This window comes from Nannospalax galili, unplaced genomic scaffold, assembly GCF_000622305.1.
Source record: "Nannospalax galili isolate Female #2095 unplaced genomic scaffold, S.galili_v1.0 scaffold1488, whole genome shotgun sequence".
Taxonomy (NCBI): Eukaryota; Metazoa; Chordata; class Mammalia; order Rodentia; family Spalacidae; genus Nannospalax; species Nannospalax galili.
This window is the reverse complement of record NW_008358859.1, coordinates 600433-623723: the sequence shown is the minus strand read 5'-3', so window position 1 is coordinate 623723 and position 23291 is coordinate 600433. Positions and strand designations below refer to the sequence as shown.

The 23291-nt window shown below is 53.0% G+C and overlaps 1 protein-coding gene across 4 annotated transcripts in view; it reads right to left on the bottom strand.

Annotated features, from left to right (window-relative positions):
- Kcnab2 (potassium voltage-gated channel subfamily A regulatory beta subunit 2) overlaps positions 1-23291 on the bottom strand; it is a 92114-nt gene that overhangs the window by 41011 nt on the left and 27812 nt on the right. The window contains exons 1-3 of one of the 4 annotated variants that reach the window (XM_029558282.1): positions 20329-20471; positions 10666-10794; positions 9671-9712 (exon numbers count right to left, since the gene is read on the bottom strand). In XM_029558282.1, the coding sequence (XP_029414142.1) occupies positions 9671-9712; positions 10666-10742 (119 nt within the window). In that variant the 5' untranslated portion in view covers positions 10743-10794; positions 20329-20471. Of the gene's footprint in view, positions 1-9670; positions 9713-10665; positions 10795-20328; positions 20472-23291 lie in introns of those variants that run through there. The other 3 variants (XM_008822396.2, XM_029558284.1, XM_029558283.1) reach the window with 3 other exon arrangements.

Sequence of the window (23291 nt, the reverse complement as noted above, 5' to 3'; positions counted from 1 at the left end):
GAGCCCCCCCCCCCCCCCCCGCACCAGCAGAGGCCTTTGGGGTCTGTGCTCCACAAGTTTGGTTATCACAGTCCATGAAGATTTTGCAACAGACCAAGCAGAATGTATGTACGGCAGCACAGGATGCAGAGGGCCAGGGGAGGTGGGTGTGACATTTCACAACTTGTGTGTTCAGAGCCTTTGCTAATTTTCCTAGCTGATGAATTCACCCTCAGAGAGAGAGACCATGACCAACACGTAAGTGGTAGTCCTGGGGCTGGAGAGATGGCTCAGTAGTTAAGAGCACTGACTGCACTTGAAGAGGACCCAGATTCAATTCCCAGCACCCACAAAGTGGCTAACAACCGTCCATGACTCCAGTTCCAGGGCATCTGACGTCCTCTTTTGACCTCTGCTGGCACTGCATGACTCGGGTGCACTTACACACATGCAGGCCATACACTCATACATATAAAAAATATATATTATTTTTAAAAAGTGGTGGTTCTGCTGGGTATAGTGGTGCACACCTTTAATCCCAGCACTTGGGAGGCAGAGGCAGGTGGATCTCTGTGAGTTCAAGGCCAGCCTGGTCTACATAGTGAGTTCCAGGACAGCTGGGGCTACAGGGAGACCCTGTCTCAAAAAGACCAAAAAAAAAAAAAAAAAAAAGTGGTGGTGGCTCTGACAGTGTGTCAGCTCAGCTATTAAGAACGAGACATCTCTACATGGACCACACTTCCAAGAGGCAGTGGGGAATTAGAAAAACAGGCAGGGGAGAAAATGTATGTCTGTGGTCCTACTGCAGACGCTAATTCAGGAACGGGAGCATGAACCAGTGAGTACCGTGGTTGGATGTGCACATACTGCTGATCTATGACCAAGAATACACATTGGCAGATGCAGGTGGGGCAGAGGTCTGACTCCCCCAGTTTGGCTCAGTGCTACCTATGCCCAGATGCTGTACAGGGGCTTCAGAAGTGTCATCAAAAAGTAGAGATGGGGGCTGGAGAGATGGCTCAGTGGTTGAGAACACTGGTTGTTCTTGCAGAAGACCTGGGTTTGAATCCCAGCACCCACAAGGAGCTAACAACCATCTGTAACTCCAGTCCCAGGGGATCCAACACCCTCATCCTTAACTCCAGTTCCAGGGAATTCTGAAGCCCTCTTCTGACCTCTGCGGCATTGCGTGACACGGGTGCACTCACATACTTGCAGGCAATACACTCATACACATAAAATAAAAATAATAAATAAAATATTTTTTTAAAAAGTAGAGATGGAAACCCCCATTTCAGTTGGGTCAGCTGCATGGGGAGACCCTGAGTCCCTCCCTATTTGTTAGAAGGGAACCAGCCTATTGCCAGCCTATGCCCAGTAGAGCACAAGCTTGATTATCCATGAGAAGGGGCTGAAGAGGTTCTGGGTGACTCTAGAGACAGGGCTGAGTGGCTCTGGGCTGGACCTCTGCGGGTCAGAGGAAGGGTCACTAAGGACAGGAGTTTCAGATGAGCTGTGTGCTAGATCCTTCTAGAGGGTGACCATCCTGGGTTCCCTCCACCTGCTTGGCTGCAGCATGCACCTGTGGAGGGCGGAGCTACCCACAGGAGCCCTGTCTGCTCCTTTCAGCTTCCCTGAGGAGCCTGTCAAGTCTGCTCTGCCCCCATGCTGCACGGGCATGGCTCAGCAAGCATTTGGAATGCTTGCTTACTCCACGTGCCAGGAGGAGCTCAGGGAAGGGTCTAGAGACACCAATGGACAACAGGACCCCAGAGAGCCCTAGAGACAGAAGGAACAAGGGAAGCAGTAGCTAAAAGATTTGGGACCTGTTGCCCTGAGTGGGGCTGGAAGGTGTTTCCCCCAGGCAAGTGCTGTGTAGGCTGTGTGTGTAGGCTGTGTGTGTAGGCTGTGTGTGTAGGCTGTGTGTGTAGGCTGTGCGTGGCTGTGTGTGTAGGCTGTGTGTGTAGGCTGTGTGTGTAGGCTGTGTGTGTAGGCTGTGTGTGTAGGCTGGGCATGGCCCTCCCACCTCACCACATTCCTCTTTCCTGTGTGGCATTTTATCAGCTAAGTGCAGATTCTTTTCTAATTGTCCTGATTGCTTTGCTTCCCGCTCCTCCCCTGCAGACCCACAGGAGCGGCTCTGGGCTCTGAAAGGCTAACCCAGGGTTGTAAGAGCATTTCTTGGCTGAGCCCTGGTGGTGGTGCCCCTTAGCAGCATCCCTGCAGCAGCCTTGGGGGCCCGGCCAGTCTGTGACTTAGACCCAGTAGCAACTTGCTTTACGCCTTTTCACAGGCAGGGTTCCCACACCAGGACTTGCACTCAGCCCTCCTCCTGTCCCTTGGGTGGGGACAGGCTATCATCGGAAGGACTGGATGCTGGACCTGATGGGGCTGTGACTGTGGGAAAGCTCCATCTTTCTAGGGAAATTTGTCTGGAAGCAGTAAAGGGGCTCCAGCTTAGGATGAGGTTCATCCTAGAGAGGGACCCCGAACCCACAGGTGGCAGCGTGGGCTCCCTCTCCCTCCTGCAAGCCAGTCACTGCCTCCTAGAGCAATTGCAGGGCAGCAGTGGGCAGCTGCCTCCGAGGTGTTGCATGGCCAGCTGCCAGCCCTGGGTAGTGAATGAAAGCCAGCTCTCTCTTCCCTAGGAAGCCCACTGAGAGAAGGCCAGCTGGGCAGGCTAGAGCTGGGAGCTTTTCCCGAAAAGCAAGGCCTATCTCAGATGTACACACTTCCAGCCAGGCAGGAATCAATAGACATTAGCTTTCAAGACATTGGCCACAAAAGCACCCGGGTCTGGTGGAGTCTGGAAATAGAGCCAAGGCCTCCGTGTGTGATAATAACGGCTAATTTAATGGGTCCAGGATGGGACAGCCCTCTCTGTCACCACTCAGTGCCACCCAGGCAGCTACCTGTGAAGTGGGACAGGCAGAGACTTGTCACCAGGCTGCCATGGCTGTGATTGGTTAGACCACTGGGTAAGAGCTGGTGGTGCAGCCAGGAGCATGTCCCTGGAGCTGTGCAGTGACACCCGGCGGGAGGGGGGTGGAATGAGTCCAGCAGACATCAAACATCACCAGAAAATGACAGTGGCTATAGCTGCCCCTTCTCACAGAGGACACACAAATTCCTCACAAAACAGGTGGAGGATGGTGGTGTGGAATCTGGGTGGGACACAGAAGGCAGGAAAGAATAGGGCTCTGCGACCTCCATGGCCAGCCGCACACCAGAACTGAGACGGCGGCTACTCTGTGGGGGCCACAGTCCGTCTGTGATCTTTCCTTGTTAGCACATCTTCTGTCCCTGGGAATAGGCCTGTGGGTGCAGGCCCTGTGGCATGGGGGTAATCCTTAGACTCTTGTTCCTAGTGAGGTACTAGGGACCTTATTGAGGGAAAAGGACTGGCAGGATGTGGCAGCCTGGCCTCTGGTGTGAGATGGAAGGGTGAGGAGCAGAGAGACCTGTGCCCATGGGGTTGGGGGGCAGTGCATGGTGATATAGTAGCCATGATCCTGGTGGAGTGGGGTTGAGGGGACAGACAGTGACTCTGGGAAGCAGCTGGAGGGCCACTGGGGGAGGAAGGTGATGCACGTGTAGGTGGTACAGGGTTTTGGCAGGATGGGCAAAGCCAACCTTCCTGGACTCCTTATGCCATGGCTGAGTCCTGGGCTTTTCCAGGAGGTGAATGTGGTACAGTGGGTTTCTTAGAGAAAGGGCCCCAGGTAAGACAGCACCAGCAAGAAGGGAGGAAAACCCACTTTTGGGGCTCCGGCTCAGGGCTCCTTTCTCCTAAGCTCAGAAGCCCAGTGACCCTGGCCTCTGAGTCCCAACATCCATCCCAGCCACTTTGCAAGGCGAGGTTCTCTGAACTCTGACTCCACACCCTGTTGGGTCTCAGGAAGAACGAGTCCCCCCTCCCCATTAGAACCTGCTAATTCTGCAGCACTTGCAGGTTTTCTGTGTTCAGGGACTGCCTCCTGTAAATCTATTCCTGCTGTCCGGGGGCTCGGGGGACTCTACTCGAATTAACACCATGACACGGAAAAGTGGGATGATGACGATGCTGACCTCATTAAGACAGCAGGAATCGCTTCCTCCCTCCCCAGCCTGCCTTCTACCTGGAGCGTCTCAACTGGGGGTCCGTTTTTTAACAGCCACCAAAGTCTGACACGTGAAAGGAGACCGGAGACTGAAGCCCGGGTCTCTGTCAAATGGCCACATGTGTCCAGAAGCCAGAGACCGGCCCGGAAGCCTCAGAAGCCGAAACAGGGAAGTGGTCACCATTCCAGGGTGCGGCTCAGCCACTCACTGCACGCACAGCATCCCCACAGCACACACACACAACCACTTTGCTCAACAGTAAGCAAACCCAGCCCTGACTCCTAGACAAACTTCTGAGGCAGCACCAAGCTTTGCGGACAGTGTTTCCAGCCCAGGACAAGATGCTGAATCTTAATCAAGGGTCACTCCAGCGAGGCACCAGCTAGATGCCGGGTATCTGGCAGACAGGAAGACAGACAGGCCAGTGCTGCACAGGGTGGGCTGCAAGCAGAATCAAGCATAGGAAAACAGGGTTGTTGGTGCGGCCAGGCAGGAGCCCGCCCACCCGCCTCCATCTAGCACAGTTACCTCAAGTTCACCCTGGATCGGTTGTCTGCTTTGAAAAAATACGGACGGTCTGATTTCTGATCAGCTGGAGGCGTCTGCAGACATCACCCCTACTCTGTCATTTAAATTCTGGGGAATGCCTATCCCCAGGCAGCACTCCGTAAGATGATGCCACATCCAATCCTGCGTCCGACTCACCTGCTTCTGTGGGTAGCTGCTTGTTAAAAAGGCCACAGTCTAGCTATTAGGCATCTAAGGATGCAGCGGGTGCAGTGGCGTTTTCATTAGGGAGTGTCACTGCAGAACGTCAGAAGCAATTGGTGAATGAGAGAGTCCCACAAGGGTCGGCTTTGGAGGCAGTGAGTCCATTAGCTCTATTAGGGCTTTTTCATCTCGGTGGAGGCTGAATTATTCACGAGTGCCTCTTCCCCTAAAAGCTCAGGAAGTGTGGTGCCGCGCAGTAGCCTGGAGATGCAGACTCTTGGCAGGATGGGGTGCAGCCCGAGGAGGGGTCCTGACCCTGCCCCAATCTCCCCTTTGCTGCCTGCCTCTGCTGTCCTTGTGTGTGAGAAGTGCGGATGATCCGCTGAGCCACGGGTAGGAAGGAGCAGGCTGTGCTGTTATTTGAGTGCTGGACTTGGAGTGTATGGCTTCCACCCCACCCTGTTGCAAACTGTGTCTGCAGAGCTGGGGTACCCGTGGTGAGTGGCCACCGCCTACATGAAGGGATACACAAGAGATGTTCTTTCCCTCCATACTATGTGGGCCAAAAAGCATATAATTACCAGTACCTGGAAGGTTCTAGGAACTTATTTGGACACATGCTGCCCCTCCCTCAGGCAGGGGACCTGTAGCCTTCCTTGACCACATGTATCCTGACCTGTGCTTCAGGCAAAGCTTTGAGACTGCTCACGGTGGAGTGTCAGGATGAGGCCAAATGCTGAGGGTCCAGGGTTGTGACAGCTGGGGGAAGGGCGAGTGCTATCACCCTTGGATGCCATGAAAGAGCTGGTGCCATACTATCTTCCGCTGGAGACGTACCAACGCTTGTGGGATTGGGTTGCGCCTGATCAGCCTCTTACACAAATAAACAGACAGCAATTGCCATTGTGTGGGGAGGGACAGGACAGGAAACCAGTGTCCTGGATGGGAGGCTGGGGAGGACACAGAACCAGGGGTATGTGAGCATCTGGAAGGCCTCTGGTTGGAACTGGGATGGGTTTTCTACAAAGGCCAAGTCTGCCGCTTCTCCCAAGAGTTTTTTGTTTGTTTTTTTGTTTGTTTGAGGCAAAGTCTCACTAAGTAGCCCTGGCTGGCCTCAAATTCACAGAAATCTACCTGCCTCTGTATCCCCAATGCTGGGATTAAAGGCATGTGCCACTATGCCTAGGAGTTTAACTTAAAAAATGAACCAGCCAGGTGTGGTGGCGCACACCTTTAATCCTAGCACTTGGGAGGCAGAGGCAGGCGGATCTCTGTGAATTCAAGGCCAGCCTGGTCTACATAGTGAGTTCCAGGCCAGCTGGGGCTACAGGGAGACCATGTCTCAAAAAAAAAAAAAAAAGACCCAACGGGCTCAGTGGTTAAGAGCACTGTAGAGGACCCGGGTTTGACTCCCAGCACTCACATGGTAGATGACAACCATCCATAACTCCAGTTCCAGGTGAATCCGACACCCTCTTCTGACCTCCATGGGCATTGCACAACATGGGTACACTTACATACATGTAGGCAATACACTCACATACATAAAGTAAAAATAAGAATAAAAATAACAAAAAACCCTGCTGAACACAGTGGGTTTTGTGCTCGGGATGCTTGAAGAAAGAGAATCACTATTGAGTTTGAGGTCAGCCTGGGCTACACAGTGTGTTCCAGCCTGAGCTACACAGTAGTGTGGTCCAGGCCAGCTTGAGCTACGGTGAGACCCTGTCTCAAAAACAATACATTCATCTCCTACCAGAAAGCAAAATAAAAAAACATAGCTTGCTTCAGGTACTTTGTTATAGTAAGAAAAACCCGATAGTTTACTATGATGGCAGTTTCTTGCCTTTTACTCCCAGCCTTAGCACAGGATGGTGATCATCAGACTGACACACTCTGGGCCTCCTCTCTGCCCTTTTGTGTTTTAGCTCCTGCCCACCAGTGGCTGGGCCCTGGTCCCAACCCCTGCTCCTGCTCTGCATGCTCACGCCCTCACTCTCCCCTGCAGCCCTCTGGTCTAGCCCTTCTCTGTCTTTCCTGGGCTCCTGCCGTTGGCCTCCCTGCTCTCTCGAACTCCTTCTGCAGCAGGCTTCCTCCCTATGGCCGAGCTCTGGCCCCTGCCCTGCTCAAACACTGTGTATGCCTGCTTGACTTGCCACTTAAGGCTTCCCCCAGTTTGATCCCAATCTGCCCCTGCAGTCCCGCCTCCTCACATCCTCCACGGCCCGGTCTGTGAAGCCATCTCTTGTTCTCTGTGTGACCCTCCACATTGTGGCTCTTCTCCCCAGACTGCTTGCTGAGTCCTGCCTAGCCTGCAGTATTCGTCTCAAAACCCCCATGCTGCTCTCTCCACCAAGTCTTCCCAGCTGGGGGGGGGGGGGAACCATACCCTCCTTGGAACCTAGTCCTTCATGACAGCTTTGCCCTAACTCTACTGGAGCTTGGGGGTTGGGTTGGATTATTATTCCCTTCTTTCCCCCTCTATGTATCCAGAACTTTCACTGTATCTGGATTGTCAACTTGACTGAATTAAGAAACATGCCTAGGGCATGAGTGAGTTCCGTCTTTGGGTGTATCAGTCCTGTCTTACCATCCTATAAGCTAGGACCTCAGACTGCAAAACAAAAAACAACAAAAAAGGGTGGTGGTGGTGGAAAGGAGGAATCTGGCTGAGCTCAGGCATGTCCCCTCTCTCTGCCCCTATCTCCCCATGTCCCCATCACACTTCTGCAGGCTTGGCCAACAGCTACTCCACTGCCGGGGCCTCCCCGCCATGATGGATGTGACTCCCAAACCATGAGCCAAAATAAACCCCTCCTCCCTGACGTTGCTTCTTGTCAGGTATTTGGTAAAAAGGAACAAAGTAAGTAACACAGTGTGACTGGCGGGGGGATGCATTTCCTGCCCTACAGCTTCCTGCTTGGCCATAAGGATGTGAGAGGAAGTTTCAGGGTTTGGGCTCCTGCTGTAGGCCCTAAGAGACAGGAAATGTTTCTGTTTTTCCCGTGGCACTTCCTCCATGTGCTGGGGCTAGGAAGAACACATGGACCCACCTGTAGCACAGAGACAAAACTGACCCCTGCACAGCCCAGAGAAGCTGATTCTAGTCAACCCAGACATATAAAGAAAGAAATACTAATTGCCAAAGGACACCTGGGGTTGTTTGTTATGCAGCACTGTTTAGAGCTGACTGATACAGGGTCTTATACCCTTGTTAATCTGGGAGCTGCACCACTAGAATGCAGGATGGTGAGTGCCCTCCCCTAAACCTTCTGCCATCAGAGTCCAGTGTTAAACAGCCTGTGACAGCCATCTTAGCACTGTGTGAGGTGGGCCCCCAGTCTGTTTAACAAATGAAGGTTCCAGCCCTTTGAAGTCACCACTAGAGGCCCAGTCTGAGTGTGAAGAAACCACACTGAGGGCCAAGGACAGGGTAGATCTGTGGTCCCTGGTCCCGAGGGCCGAGGACAGGGTGGACCTGTGGTCCCTGGTCCCGAGGGCCGAGGACAGGGTGGACCTGGGGTCCCTGGTTCTGAGGGCCAGCCAGTGGTGTATAAGACTCACTCCATTTCCCACATGCTCTAATTTACTCAGGTCCCTGCCATGATGTTTTCTTGCCTGGTGCTCGGTTCCTGCTCCTTCCCCTCTGGGCTGAGGTAGACTGGGCTAAGAACACATTTGGTTTTGTTACTCAGATCTTTCTAGAACAAATATTTCTTATGATATATTATGCCACACAGATGTACATATGTGTCTGTAAGCTCAAATTCAGATCTAACCACTTCAGGCAAAAATCTTATCGGCTCCAAATTTCAGTCAAACCAGAGAGTCAGTTGTCTCTTGGAGTTCCCTGTGAGGAATGAGACTTCAAAGCCAGAAAGGAGACAGGCAGAGATGAGCCCAGGTACACCATGGTCAGACATGCCTGTGGCTATGAGGCTGTGGGGAGGAAAAGGCTGTATGAGGTTCCAGTGTTGGCCCAGCACCCATGGCACGGGACTCCTGGTACAAGGACAAATACCCCACACTCTGGGGTACCCTAAAGGGGTACAACCCAGAAAGCCAACTCTGGGCAGAGACTGCCAAGGCCTGTAGGTGCAGATGCCATGACAGGCATGGGCCTGTCACGTGTGCTGAGTCCCCAGGAAGCATGCGTCTTCTCCATGTGTCCCCCGCTTTTCGAGTGAGGGTAAGACAGTCCAAAGACGGATAGACTGGTTTGAGAGGAGCCCACAGCCGCACATCTGGGTCCTCACAGGGCACAGTCTTTTGCCAAGCAAGCACCTGACTTCCAATTCTTCAACAGGGATGTGCATCAGAGAGACACCATGACTCTGACCTTGATCTGAATTGTACCAGTACTGCACACGCCCTATGAAAGCATTAGCCCTCAGTGTACCGGAAAGTTCCACAGCCTGTAAACCCATCCAAAGTCAAATCTGCAGGTCAAAGGAAAAATGGGTTCATCGGAGCCTTCGCTCTGGTAATGGAAGCACAGACCCCACGGCCACACGAAGGCGCCCACATACTGCCCAAGTTTCTTTTCGTTCTTTTCTTGTGGTGCTAAGAATGAAACCCAGAGGCTTGTGCCCACTAGGCAAGTGCACTTTCACTGAGGCCCAGCCTAGCTGACAAGTGAGGGTTGAATCCATTTTCTCAAATCAAAGCTGACTTCAGTAGACAATGCAATTAACCCAACTACACACTCCTCACCTGGGCACTGCATACACGCCATTTGTAGCCCAGAGAGACACAGGTAGAGACTGTTATTAGAGGCAATGCCAGTCTGCATGGTGCCCTGCCCGGGTTGGGGACAGCCCTTCCCCACCACACCGCTGCCTTCAGCCTTCTGGGTTGGAGGGAGAAGGAGGCTCATTACCTGTAAAACTGGAGCTGCCTTTTGGGACTCCCATACCGAGTACTTCGGATAGCAACAGAGGAAAAAAGGGAGAAAAAAAGAGGAGAGAAGACAGTCCGCAATTGGCATCAACCACAGGCAGGTGTGAACTCAAAACGCATCACGGACATCCCTCAGCCCCCTCCCTACTCCCTACTGGATTCCCACCCTCTGCTGGCTCCAGCTATCTGACCCAGCTCTGTGGGAGGATGTGCCGCCAGGTACCAAATGCTCCGCAGCAGCGCCACCCAGTGGCCACAGAGGAGTCCTGCAGTGCCTGTCGTTTCCCACAGCAAACCTCTGGGTTTAGAGCATGGTTTATGATGTTTTAGAACACCCTGGTAACTGCCTGTGCCCTTTCCAAGACACTCTTTTACCCCGGTTTCCACAGACACGGGTTCTGCCTCAGGCTCCAACGGTTATCTATAAAGGTCTGAATTTCAGAGTCTATAGGTTGTTGGGGGTCTTTCACAATGGATGGCTGTGCAGGCATTAGGGTTCTATGCTGAGTCTGCAGCTGGAAGCTCTCAACAGTGCCTTCTGTAGGTGGCATGGTATTCAGATAGGCTGGCTTACACAAGGAGGTCAAGGGTTGCCCTCTGAGAGCCTGATGCTTCCCTTTAAAAAAATGGGCAGATGCAGCTCCCCAAATGCCCCTGAGTACTTAAGAGAGCTTGGGTGGAGTCCCACAGCCCACTCAGCCACGATGTGTACAGTATGGGGCACAGACACCAGGAAGGGCCCTCCACTCACAGTGGGGCCTCTTTGGTACCCTCAAATGGAATTCTGGAAGTCAGAAACCAGAAATGAATCTATCTTGGCTCAGTTCCACCCAGGAAGTTTTTGCTAATACCCTTTCCTGTGTACATCCCAGCCCTGTGAGCCCTGATGGGGAGAGCAGTGGCTTCAGGGACTCCTCCTTAGAGGAAAGGCTGGTCCTGGGAGGAGGGCTGGGTAGAGGGCGGAGCAGGGGTTACCTGTAGATCATCCCAGGGGAGCCTGTCTGCCGCAGGGAGAGCCGAGCCGGGGACCCTGTAGTTGATTCTGGATACATGGGGCTGGCCTTACTCGTCAGGACCTCCTTGTCTTTTCACAGAAGGAAAGTTCTGGAAGAAAAAGAAAAAGTGCGGTTGGGGAGAGGGTGGAGGTTCAAAACCATGGATCAGGTTTGGCCAGGAGGAAGCCATATGGATCCACAGGGCATCAGACCATCTCTCTTCAGACAGACAGCCCCCTGGACTCAAACGGGCTGATGATCAGGTATTGTGACTGGGAAGAGTTACTGCTTTTCAACTCCACATCCTGCTCGATGCATCATGCGATCTTTCTCCACAGCTTTTCTGAAACTGGGAGCGGACTCCACCAGAGTGGGAGAGACAGAAGGTCTGTGGGCGCCTCTGTCCTGCACCCATCTCCCTCTCCCAAGAACTGGTACCTTTACACCTTCTCTCGCCCAATTCCACCCCACAGCAGCTTTCTATGCTGCCCCGAGCTTTAGGAAGCTTGTCAGATACTCTCAGTGACCCGTCTCCTCCCCTTCAGCACAGTAGGACCTGGTGACCTGCTTCTGACCAGGATAGCACAGCAAGGGAGGTGCGTTGTCATGAGACAACATGGACTGGGATTTCTGGCTCTGATAAAGCAAGTTGCCATATGGAAGAGGCCCATGTGGTAGGAGCTGAGGGTGTCCTCTGGCCCATAGCCAGAGAGGAACCAAGCCTCAGTCCAAAGGTCCACAGAGGAGTGACTCTTCAGATGACCCTGGGAGCTTGGAAGCTGATCCTTCCCCAGCTAGGCCTTCCTATGAGCACCCAGCCCTGGTCAGCACTCATGGGGCCCTAAAGTTATACTTGGTCATGCCTTTTTGACTTCAGACCCACAGAAACCCTGATGTAATAAACATGCTGTTTTAAAAATTATTTTGTTATTTTTATATTGCCTGCATGTATCTAAGTGCATCCGTGTTGTGCAATTCCTGTGCAGGTCAGAAGAGGGCCTTGGATCCCCTAGAACTGGAGTTATGGATGGTTGTTAGCTACCATGTGGGAGCTGGGAACAGAACCCAGGTCCTCTGCAAGAGCAGCCAGTGCTGTTAACTGCTGAGCATCTCTCCAGCCCCATAAACATGCTGTTTTAAGCCATCAAGTTTGTGGTCATTTGCTTTAGTAGCAGAACATAATGACTATGATTTCCAGAGTCCATCTGTCCATCTGCCATCCATCCATCTGCCCATCCACTCATCCATCTACCAATCCATCTATCCATCCATCCATCCATCCATCCATCCATCTACCCACCCACCCATCCATCCATCCATCTGCCCATTCATCCACCCGTCCATCTACCAACCTATCCATCCATCCATCCATCATCCATCTGCCCATTCATCCACCCATCCACCAACCCATCCATCCATCCATCCATCCATCCATCCATCCATCCATCTGCCCATCCATCCACCCGTCCATCTACCAACTCATCCATCCATCCATCCGCCCCCCCCACCTACCCACCATGGATCCATCCTTCTTTCCTTCCTTTTCTCCACAGACCCTTCCATCTTCTTACCCTCCCTCCCTCCCTCCAGGTCTCCCACTGCTATCCTTGGGCCAAGTTACCAGCCATTCACTTAAAGCCTGAGTCAGCATCCTGACTGCTCCCTGCTCCCTCTCAGCCCTAGTCTCCTGGCTCCACCTAGCAACCCTGGGCATCTATTTCAAAAGGAATCTAGTCAAGAAGCCCCTTTTTCCTCTGGCCATCCCATCATGGCCTCCTGGGCTGGTGTTCTCCCTCCTGGCTCTCACTTGTACTCTGGCTCCCATACCTGGCCACCTGGGTATTCTCTTAACAGGCCAAGCTCACTGCCCCACCTCCATCCCAGGGCCTTTGCAGTGACAGTTTCTTTGGCTTCCACATTCAGGGGTCCCTTTCCAGCTCCCCAGGCAGTTCAAACAACCTGTCTGCACGTAGATTTGAGTGTTCCAGCTCCTTCTCTGCAGTGGAAGCTCCAGGAGGCCTTGCTAACTGCCATATACCTGGTCTACCAAAGTCACATGGCCTGCCCATGGACAAAGGGATGTCTGGGATTGACAATGGTCCCCTGAAACTGGAGGTGACACTTAGCTAAACAGCCCATTTTGGTTTTGTTTACTTGGTGTTTCCTTTTCCACAGACACTAACCTCCTCTTCCAGGAGGTGGCTTTCTTGCAACACCCTCTACCCCCTGGGCAGTGCTACCTGATGTAGGTGCTGATGAGGTCTCCTGAACTGGAGGCCCCTCAGCACCCACTTTCCCCACCAGCCCTGGCTGGATACTGAATATCTTTCCAGTGGCCTTTCCCATTTGTGTGTGTCCAAGTGTGTGCATGCCCACGGAGGCCAGAGGTCAACACTAAGTGTCTTCCTCAAGCACTCGCCACTTATTTCTGAGACAGTGTCTCTCACTGAACCTGGAGATCACCAACTGGCTAGACTGACTGGCGCAAGCACCAGGGCTGCCAGTGTCTGCCTCCCAGTGCTGAGATTACAGGTGTTCATCTACGCACCTGGCATTTGTTTTGTTTTGTTTTGTTTTGTTTTGTTTGAGACAGGATCTTACTATGTAACTCTGGCTGACCTGGAACTTGCTTTGTAGACCAGGCTGGCCTAGAACTCATAGACAGCCACCTGTTACTGCTTCCTGAGTGCTGGGACTAAAGAGCGTACCACTACACTTAGCCTTGTACCTGGCTTTGTGTGGGGGTTCTGGGGCTCAATCTCAGGTCCCCACACTTGCTTGTTAAGCACTTTACTGACTGAGCCATCTCCCCGGCCTTCATCTTTCAGGATCCTCCAGGGTCACTGGCACTCAGAGTCACCAGCCAGAATCTCATCTGCCCAGGTCTATGCTAGAAGGTGCTTACGGGTCCTGGAGCAGGATGGAGCTGCAGAACCCCACGTCTTTGACAGACACTGTCCTTCTGGCCCCAAGCTGGTGGGACCCTCATCTGTGCGGCATTTCATTCTGGCAAGTGGTTGGTTGCCTGGCACTGGGGACTGCAGGGTGTTGGGGGGGCATCTGGGTGGGTGTTTCATGAGTCTTGGGTGACTCAAAGGCATAGAATCCCATTGTCTCACTAAAGTCACTAAAAAGGTGTCATTAAGCTTCCACAGAGACTTGATGCACAGTCCCCTTAATGCGGGAAGCATGGGCGGAGCCCTGCTGCAGGTGCCAGGGGCTGTGAGTCCTCCACCCTGAAGCACAGCTTAGGGCGGAGTGACACAGACAGGAGACCACAGAGTGCTGTAAGGGCAAAGGAACAGCGGCGTCCATCTAGGAGTTTGGTCAAGCTCCTTCTGACTCTTCCTTCTCTCCATCCCCAGCCCCACTCACCCTTGGCATGGACTCCTTCCTTCCTCCTAACAGATTCCTAAAACGTCACCAGAGACCCCCTTCACCCCACCAGCTTACTCCAATGGGAAGCCAGAGGGCTTCGGCTCAGATCAGGGCCACCACTGTGCTTACCACCTTCCATTCTATTCAGAGTAAAAGCCAAATACCTCCTGACACCTTTGGGCCCCCTGTTGCTCCCAGAGCCTCTCCGATCTCACCTCCCCCAGGTGGCCCCTCATTCACTCTGCCCAGCAACATGGTCTCTGTTGGGGTCCCTGAGCCTAGCACAACCATCCCCTTCTCAGAACTCCTGTAATCCATCCCTCTTCCTCCCACCTGAACTTGGCCTTTGACCCCAATCATCTGTTGAGTCCCCTTCCTTTGCCGCTGTCAAGGTCACTTTCGCATGGAGGCCTGAACACCTTGTTTGAAAACCCAGCCTCTCCCTCCCCATGCTCATTGTTCACTTGACGCTTTCCTGTGTCATTTCCCTCCCTGGCACCTGTCACTACGGATATACCCAAGGCTCACCCACTTGTCCGGTGCTTGACAACCCTCCCTACTCGAGCTCTGCCAGCTCGGTGAAGTTTCTGTCTTGTGCTCCTGCTGTGTCAGGGATGTGGTAGACACCGGTTACTGAATGAATGACTGTGACTCAGCCTGCTGGAAGCCAGTGGGGGATGAGCACGGGTGGGGGGGGCAGTCTGTGTTACTGCAGGTAGCACACACCCTGCTGTGACAGTGAGGCGGCCTGGGGGGCATGCTGCCTGCCTTCTCAGGAGGCTGCAATGCCTGCTTGGTCCAGTGGGAGCGCTCAGAGCATCTGTAGGTACCAAGGAACTGCTGTTATTGGTGAGGCACCCTGGGAGGCCCCTGTCCTACTCCTGTCCCTAACCAGGACTCCAAGAAGTGCTGATCCTGAGACCAAGCTCCCTTTGTGAGTATGACCAACCCTCTCCGCAGGCCCCTTCCTACAGGAAGGTCTTACTCTGACAACCACTGCCATGGAATTGCCTGTGCTGTCTCCTGTGGGTTGGCAGCCTAGCCCACCACCTCTGCCACCTCTCTGGGAGGGAGAGGCTGGGATTTCCCACAGCCCCTACTTTGCATTCTGGATGCAGGGCTCTAGGTGGAGCCCACCTCCTGGCTCTGCAGCTGCCGCTGTCCAATCAGGAGCAACTGCACCTGCTGAATGGCCAATCCCAGCGGAGCCTACCTTCCTCATGGCGTTGCTCTGAATCCTAGACTGGTGCAATGATCAAGCACCACATCTTGGAGGGAGGCAGACAGAGCTGATCTAGGTGTCCCCAAGCCCCTGACACTCCCACTGTGTTTGTGTGGAGGACCCGAAGAGCTGAGCTGGTGTCCCCCTGGCCCCTGATGTCCCTCAGTTTGGAGTGCAGGCTGTGAAGCACTTTGACAACCCACCAGTCCCAAGAGGGGCGGGGGGCAGGGGAGCTGGTTAGGGTCCAGGCTGGAGGTCAAAGTCTGGGTCCCACATCTGTGTGTGACCTGGAGTTACTCTTCCTGATTTATATTTGGGGACTCTGAAGCTGTCAGCTTTACCAAAGGCTGTCCAAACTTCCTTATGGAAGCAAAGAGAGGCGTGTAAATTCGTTGAGGCCAAAAGAGCAGGGGTGTGTGTGCAAATCTTAGCTTTTCAACACTGCACAGCAAGGTGACAATAAACAGGAGATGGAGAAAGGACAGCGGCTCTGTTCAAGCCATTTCCTTTCTGCTCCCCAAATTATTAAGAAAACATTCACATCTCAGAAAAGTTAAAGAGAAATCAGGACAGCAGTAAACACCCAATAATCTCCTTTCTCCCTTCTCGGCAAAGGTTTATACCTGGTCTCACTTCATGAATTCCCTCTGTCCCCTGTTCTCCTGAGGACACACTCATGCATACGTGCATAATTCTCCAAACCCTTTGAAGATAAGCTGCAACCTCCAGACTTTCATTCACAAGCACGTCATCCTCCTCCTCCCAAGATGCACGTGACGGATCTGGTAAGAGTTCATCAGCATCTCTATTCAGATTCCCCAGTTAGCCCACAGTATCTTGTTTAGATTTTTAAAACATCCAGGATCCTTCTGAGGAGCACATATGGTAGGAGCTATTTGTCTCCAGTCCCTCCTTAGCTAGAAACCCTGCATCATCACTGCACGCGCGCGCGCGCGCGCGTGCGTGCGTGCGTGCGTGCGTGTGTGTGTGTGTGTGTGTGTGTGGTATCTGTGCGCATACACGTGCATTGGTGCCCGTACCCATTTGTGGGATGTGGAGGCCAGAGGCCAAGCTCAGGTGTCTTCCTTTCCACTTTATTGTGTGTGTGGGTGTGGGGGGTACGTGTGGGTGGGTATGCTCGTGTACCAATGGAAGCCAGAGCAGGACATCAGGTGACTTCTAGTGCTTTCTTCCTTACTCCCTTGAGGCAGGCTCCCTGAGTGAGCCGGAAGCTTGCTGTCTGGGCTAGACTGGCTGGCCAGTGAGCTATCGGGATTGCCTATCTCTGCTAACCAATGTTGGGGTTTCAGGCACACACAGCCATGCCCAGCTTGTTATATAGATGCTGAGGAACAAAACTCAGGTCCTCATGCTGAGCAAGCGCTCTCACCACTGAACCATTTCCCCAGGTCCCACCTTAGTTTTTGAGACAAGGCCTCTAGCTGGACCCTGTGCTGATTGTCTAGATTAGCTGGCCATTGAGCTCGAGATGCTCCACCTCCCAGTGCTGGGATTACAGATGCACACTGCCAGACCCAGCTATTTTAAGTGGACGCTAGGGATTTGAACTCAGGTCCTCAGGGTTGTGCAGCAAACTCTTGACCCACTGAGCTGTCTCCACAGCCCTCATTTTTGCTTTATGACTCCTTTTTTTGGGTTCTGGGGATGGAATCCAGGGCCCTGTGCTCTATGACTGAGCCCCATCCCTGGCCTCACACTGAGGGTTTTTTTTCAGGGTTCCAGTCCCTCACCTCATGGGCCGTTTTTCAGTTTTGTTGTGTCTGATTGCTGCCAGATGTCTACTTTTAGCCAAAACTTTGTAGCAGGCTTCATCTTGCACATCCGTCAGGAAGCACAGTTTGCCACTGTGGGCGAAGTCAGCTCTGGCCACTGGGTTAGGGCATGGCTCGCTTCCTCCTCAGTCACCAGCTAGGAATTGTGGGAAAGTCCCTTGAGGATCTGGGTCCTCTGCAACCTCTCAAGGTGTGTGTGTTCTCAACTGCTGTTTTCTAGAAAAGCCAAAGTATTGCCATTTGGACTCTGAGGGCAGAGTTGGTGAGAGGACCAGAAGCTAAGTTCACACGGAAGGAAAACATGAGAGATTTCTGGTGGGCTCAGTCGATCTTCAAAGCCCAGAGCTCAGGAAAGCTTCGGTGTTCAGATCTAACTTCCCTAGAAAACTGCAAAGCTAAGTCTCTCAGCCAATCCCAAGCCTGTCCCGGAGCCCAGAGTGGCGGCTCAACGACCTTCAGTCAGACCTTGGTACAGTCTGAGAGTTCAGAAGCACTGAGCCCTTTGGAATAATGACCTTTTATGCTACCTACAAGGACTCACAGGCCTGGAACCAGGAGAGAGAAGGCCACATGAAGAGGCCACTTCACCAGAACATCATGAGGGTACACAGGAAGCCATCTTGAAGCTTGATCACTGCAACACCATTAATGGGCCACTCCCCACACTGACCTCTGTTGTCACATCCCCTGAGGCTAGTGGAGGACCCACTCTGTCAGGACAAGAGCCCGACTATCCCCTGGAGCCAGAGTCTTAGGTGTGCAGTAATACTCAGTGCACGTGGGCTGACAGGACAGAGGGGCAGAGGCTGGCCCCGGCTGTGTATACCTCAGCCTGGCACCTTTAGGAAAAACCTTCAGGCTGACAGGACTCAAGTTTCTGCTCTATCGGATGTTACTTTACATGCCAAGGCTTGAATGCTGGGAATTCCATCAGAACCTTAAAGCACTTGCTGGGAGAGTCACCCAGCCAAAGCCTGGAAGGGCCTCCCTCGGGGCTGGGTGCCTGGTGCTGACAAGGCGCCTACTGGAGTGACAGGAAGAGGTCTAACTGCTGGAAACCACACACGCCACACAAAGGGCACTTAGGTGACACACCCTTCCTCTCTGCTAAGAAGTCAGGAGCCATGACGTGGGCCCCCTTTTCTCCCAGGAGCTAGGGCTGCGCTCTTGCTAAGCCTAGGTGCACTTGGATGTCGGTTCTGTTCATGAGAAGCAGTGCCTGGTGGGGAGGGTACAGATCAGGAGTCAATAGCCCAGCTCCCTCCAATTCGGACCTCGCTCAGATGCAGCCCTGGTGTGGGCCGTGGGGAGAACAATACAGACATAACTAGATGCCAAGGTCTCACCCCGGACCTTTTTTGTTTGTTTTTTGTGTGTGTTCAAAGGTGTGCACATGTGTGTAGGTGCACATGCGTGTGTGTTGAGACCAGCGATCAACACTGGGTGTCTCCCTCCATCACTCTCCACTTTATTTTTTGAGACAGGGTTTGAACTTGAGTCCTAATGCACTTTACTGACAGCCTTTTTCTCAGCTCCAGAACTCTTGGGGTCTGGGGGTGGGGGGTACACGGAATAGGAACCCATCAATTTGACAGGCCACAGCAGAGCATCCGTTCCCAACCACAGAGCCAACCAAGGTCGAGATCACCTGATGGAGCTTTAGATAATACACACCTCATCAATGCCTCATTAACATTTTTAAAAGATCATAGTTGAAAATTTTCAACCTAACTTTTTCAACGCAATATTCAAAAGCCTGTTTCCCCCAAACAAACAAACAAACAAACAAAAAAACCCAACCCTTTGTGGAGCCCAAGGTCAAAAGCACTTCACAATTAAGCAATGTAGTAATTAAAAAAAAGACTACAACCAGCACAATCCCACAGTGCTCAATACAATGTCAACTACATCCACCAGCTCCCTTTCCTCAAAGGGACAGCATTTGGCCTTGGGGCTAGGGGCTCAGCACTCCTACCCTGAAGGAAACTACACTGTGGCTGCCGTCACCATGACAGCACTGTCAGGATGAGAACCACCTGGTCCTAAGCCTGGGCTGACTCCTGTTGTCCCCATCCCAGCATCCCTCAGAACTCAGGGCAAATGCCACATTATCTGAGGGTCTGGCTTGTAGACTAAAGTACAAGGATTGAGTGGGGGCAGGCAGGCCTGCTTCCTGGTCATAGCCTCTCCAGCTCCACCCCATGTCTTGGCAACTACAGTAGGTGCTGTGTGCAGGTATCGGGGAGACTCCAGCAGTGCAGCTAGCTCAGGGTGACAAGACCCTAACCCAGGGCCTGCCTTGGGCTGTGGGGCAGTAGAAACCATATCCACTGTATTCAGGTTGGAGAGCGTCTTCTCTCCCTTCTTCCCTCCCTTATCCATCCATCCATCCGTCCATCCATCCATCTATCCATCCGTCCATCCATCCATCCATCCAGTGCACCCAAGACATTGGGGCCTCCTCCTATAGTACTTGCCGGGGAAGCTCTCAGCCTCCTCCCCACCCTTTCCCCCACTGTGGCTGGCCACACCCTGCACCCATGCACTGTGGGGTGGGGAAGTAAAGGAGGAGAGTCTGGTAAGGGAGGAAGGAAGCTGGGTCCCAGGGAGCTCCCTGCCCACCCGGGCCTTGCTTCTGGCACAGTGACTATTGACTGGTCTTGTTTGGAGCTGCAGGGTAGAGAAGGGCTTGGAGAGGTGTCCCACCCCCACCTCGCTCTCAGCCTACAGGAAGGCAGGGGGAGTCCAGGAGGGACAGGACCCATCACATTTCTTGTCAAGGTAGGGGCCTCACTCCTGCTCAGAGACTGAGAAGAGAACATATGGGCACACTTCTTAGAGTCACCAGGGGCTGCTGGGTGGCTGGCATGCACACTCATTCCCGTAGAGGTACAGAGGCACCCTGTAAGGCTCTTGATCTCCTAGTGGCCTCCCTGTGTCACCCCAGGGATGAAAGCAGAAGCCCATGGAGAGCTGTGTCACAGTCAGACACCTCCACTGGGTGCCGGGCTGCTGTGCCCACCCAGCCTTCTGAATGGCCACTGGGTCTCTGTGTGTGCTTGGCTGCTGTGGGTCCTGGAAGGTTGGGCAGGAAGCCACATGGGGCCACAAGGGGCCTGGGTTGAGGCAGGGTATCTGTAAGGATATTAACCCTGGATATTCCGGAGCCACAAAGCCCTGCTCGGGCGCCACCCATGTACCAGAAAGGAAACCTGCCCTGGAAAGCGCATCCCCAAAGTGCCCTGGGTACCTGCTGTGAATAGGGATCGGCAGAGGAGACCATGTTCTGTGGGTCTGGTGGAAGGCTGAGTCACTGTCTGCTGCGCAGCATACCACTGGGGCCACAGGCTCAACAGGAAGTTGGTGCAGCAAGTACCAGGGCCCCACGTGCCGCCACGGCACAGCTGGGAGACAGTGGCAAACCAGGGTCCCCCAGGGTGTGGCTTCTGTTTCTAGTCCCCTGTCCCAAGTGGGAAGGCCCAGACATCCTGGGTGTGTGGGCAGTGTGGCTGTCCTAGAGACAGGAGCAGGGAGACCAAAGATAGGGGAGGGGTCAGCGACCTTTGGGTCCCTGTCGCCTCCCCATAGGACCCCTCTAGAAGGGTAGGCAGACCCTCTCTGTCACCTGGGAGTCCCTTTATCAGGGCAAAGAGAGTCACTATCTAGCAAGTCCTGGTGATGCTAAACAGCGCCCCTTACTGGAGCGGCTTTGTGGGGTGCCCCTTCAGCTGTGTCATCTCATTTGCTTTTGGTTTTTTGCGGGGGAGGGGAGAGGTCTTTTTGAGACAGGGTCTCCCTGTAGCCCCAGCTGGTCTAGCACTCGCTATGTAGACCAGCTGGCCTTGATCTCACAGAGATCGGCTTGCCTGTCAAGTGCTAGGACTAAAGGCGTGCGCCACCATGCCCGGCTCATGTCACCTCATCTGGTTGCTGTTCCCCACAGTCTTGGGAAAGGATGCTGTCAACTGCCTCTCATGTTACAGATGATGTCCTGAGGGTCTAGAAGCTCAGGCACAAGCATGGGATCTGCACTCAGGGTTGCTGACTTCAAGCTGTGTTCTGAGATTCCAGCAGGGCTCTGCTTCCCACCCCTCTGCCCACCCCTCAGAGAATCAGGTGACTTGGCAGGTGCAAAGCTGAGTATATGCAGAGCAGGTCCCGGGGAGGATGGGACACAGGGGGTGCTCCACTGTGGGGAGGTTTCTGGCTGCATCGGGCCTTTCTCTTCCTTCTTGGGAGATCTTTTACACCTTGTTAAGCCAGCTGCTGAGTGGTGAAACATGACTGTAACTCCACCAGCCCAACTCTCCCCAGGTGGGGTAAAAGAGAGGATTTGCCAGAATGTTCAACATCCCACAGTTACCTGCGGAGTACTGAATCTCCAGCACCCGCTCCTGATACACACTCTCCAGGAGGAAGGTGGTTCTCCTTCCCCAGGTGAGCCCCGGCTCTGCAGCATCTTGGGGCCGTCAGCCAACTTGGCTCTTGTGCACTGGATGAGGGGTCCCCAGCAGGATAAATACACGAACAGAGTACAGTGGGCGGGGGGAGGGAGCAGAGGAAAAGAAAACACTTGGAGTGTTCTGTAAGAAAGCAGAGGTGCTGGGGGATGAACAAGGAGAAAGGGAAAACTGAGACACCACCAGGGAGAGCGGACTCGATCTGGCCTGTGTCCTCTCATCCCTCAAATGCAAAGGACACTTAGCAGGATATTAAGGTTCACAATATTAAACAGCACCCAGGGCCCCTCAGAAAAGGTGGAACTGGAGCTCAGATTCACTTGTTTCCATTTCTGGGCTCTGTCCTACACGTCTATCACCTTCCCCTGCTCTGGAGTCCCCCCACTCGGGTCTCTGATGCTGGACAAATGACCCTTAGCTTGGACAGAGAAGGAGGACGGGGCGGGGGGAGAGCTATGTACACCAGGCTGGCCTTGATCTCACAGAGATCCTCCTGCCTCTGCCTCCCAAGTGCTGGGATTAAAGGCATGTGTCACCACATGGCTGTGTGTGTGTGTGTGTATACACATATGTGTGTGCCTGTGTATATGTGTTTGTATGTGTCAATGTGTCTACATATACATGTGTGTAGTAGGGCTTGTGTGTATGCTTGTATCTGTGAATACACATGTATGCATATAAGTGTATGCATGTGTGTATATGTGCATGTGTATCATATATATGTATGTGTGAATGTATATGTGTGTATGCATGTGTGTATGTTATGTGCATGTATATGCATGTTTGTATGTGTGTATGTATGTGTGTGTATGCAGGCATCTGCTTACTCCAAGAGGGAAGACATAAACACAGACTTCATCCATGCTGTCATTGTTCACAGTGGCTAGTACTGACTCTCAGGAACAGGAGATGAAGTCCAGTGTCGCAGCCAACATCCAGGTCTCACCAGCTGCTCACTGGTACAGACACCAGGCCAGCCTCAGACCTCGGCTCCATTCCTGGCTCCTGGAAGTAAATCTTAGCTCACCAGCAATCTGCCACGTCTTCTTACTTGTAACTCTGGGGCTAGGGAAGTGGCTTAATTGGTAGAGCACTTGCCTCACATGCAGGAAGCCCTGGGTTCGATCCCTAGCTCTGCATAAACTGGGTGAGATGGTATACTCCTGTAATCCCAGCACTCACGGGGTGCAGGCAGAAGGATCAGAGTTCAAGGCCAGCCTTAGTTACATAGTGATCCAGCCTACGGGGGGCTACATCAGACCACGTGTCTCAAAAACTAAAAATTACTTTGGACCAAAAATGGAGGTGACTGGAAGCAAAGTCAGAAATACCTAATTTAAAATATGACAAACAGTAAAAAGATATCCCACAGAATGGGAGGAAATACTTGCAAATGATGAATCTGACAAGGGATTAATATCCAGATTACGCAGAGAACTCCTCAACTCAACAAGAGAAAGCTGAACAAATTGGCCAGAAATGGGCCAAGGCCATCTAGAAGATGCAGAGATGGCAGCAAGCACTGGAAAGGACCCATCAGTCAGGAAATGCAAATCAAACCACAAGGAGACACAGCCCCAGCCTCACGACCATCAGGGTGCCTGCCACCCAAAACCCAGAGAGAGGCGCTTCAGATGCTGAGACAGGGGAGCCCCCGTGCACTGCTGGAGTGTAAGGTGTGCAGTCACAGTGGGAAACAATCTGGAGGTTCCTCAGAAACACAGAAATAGAACTGCCTGTGATCCAGCAATTG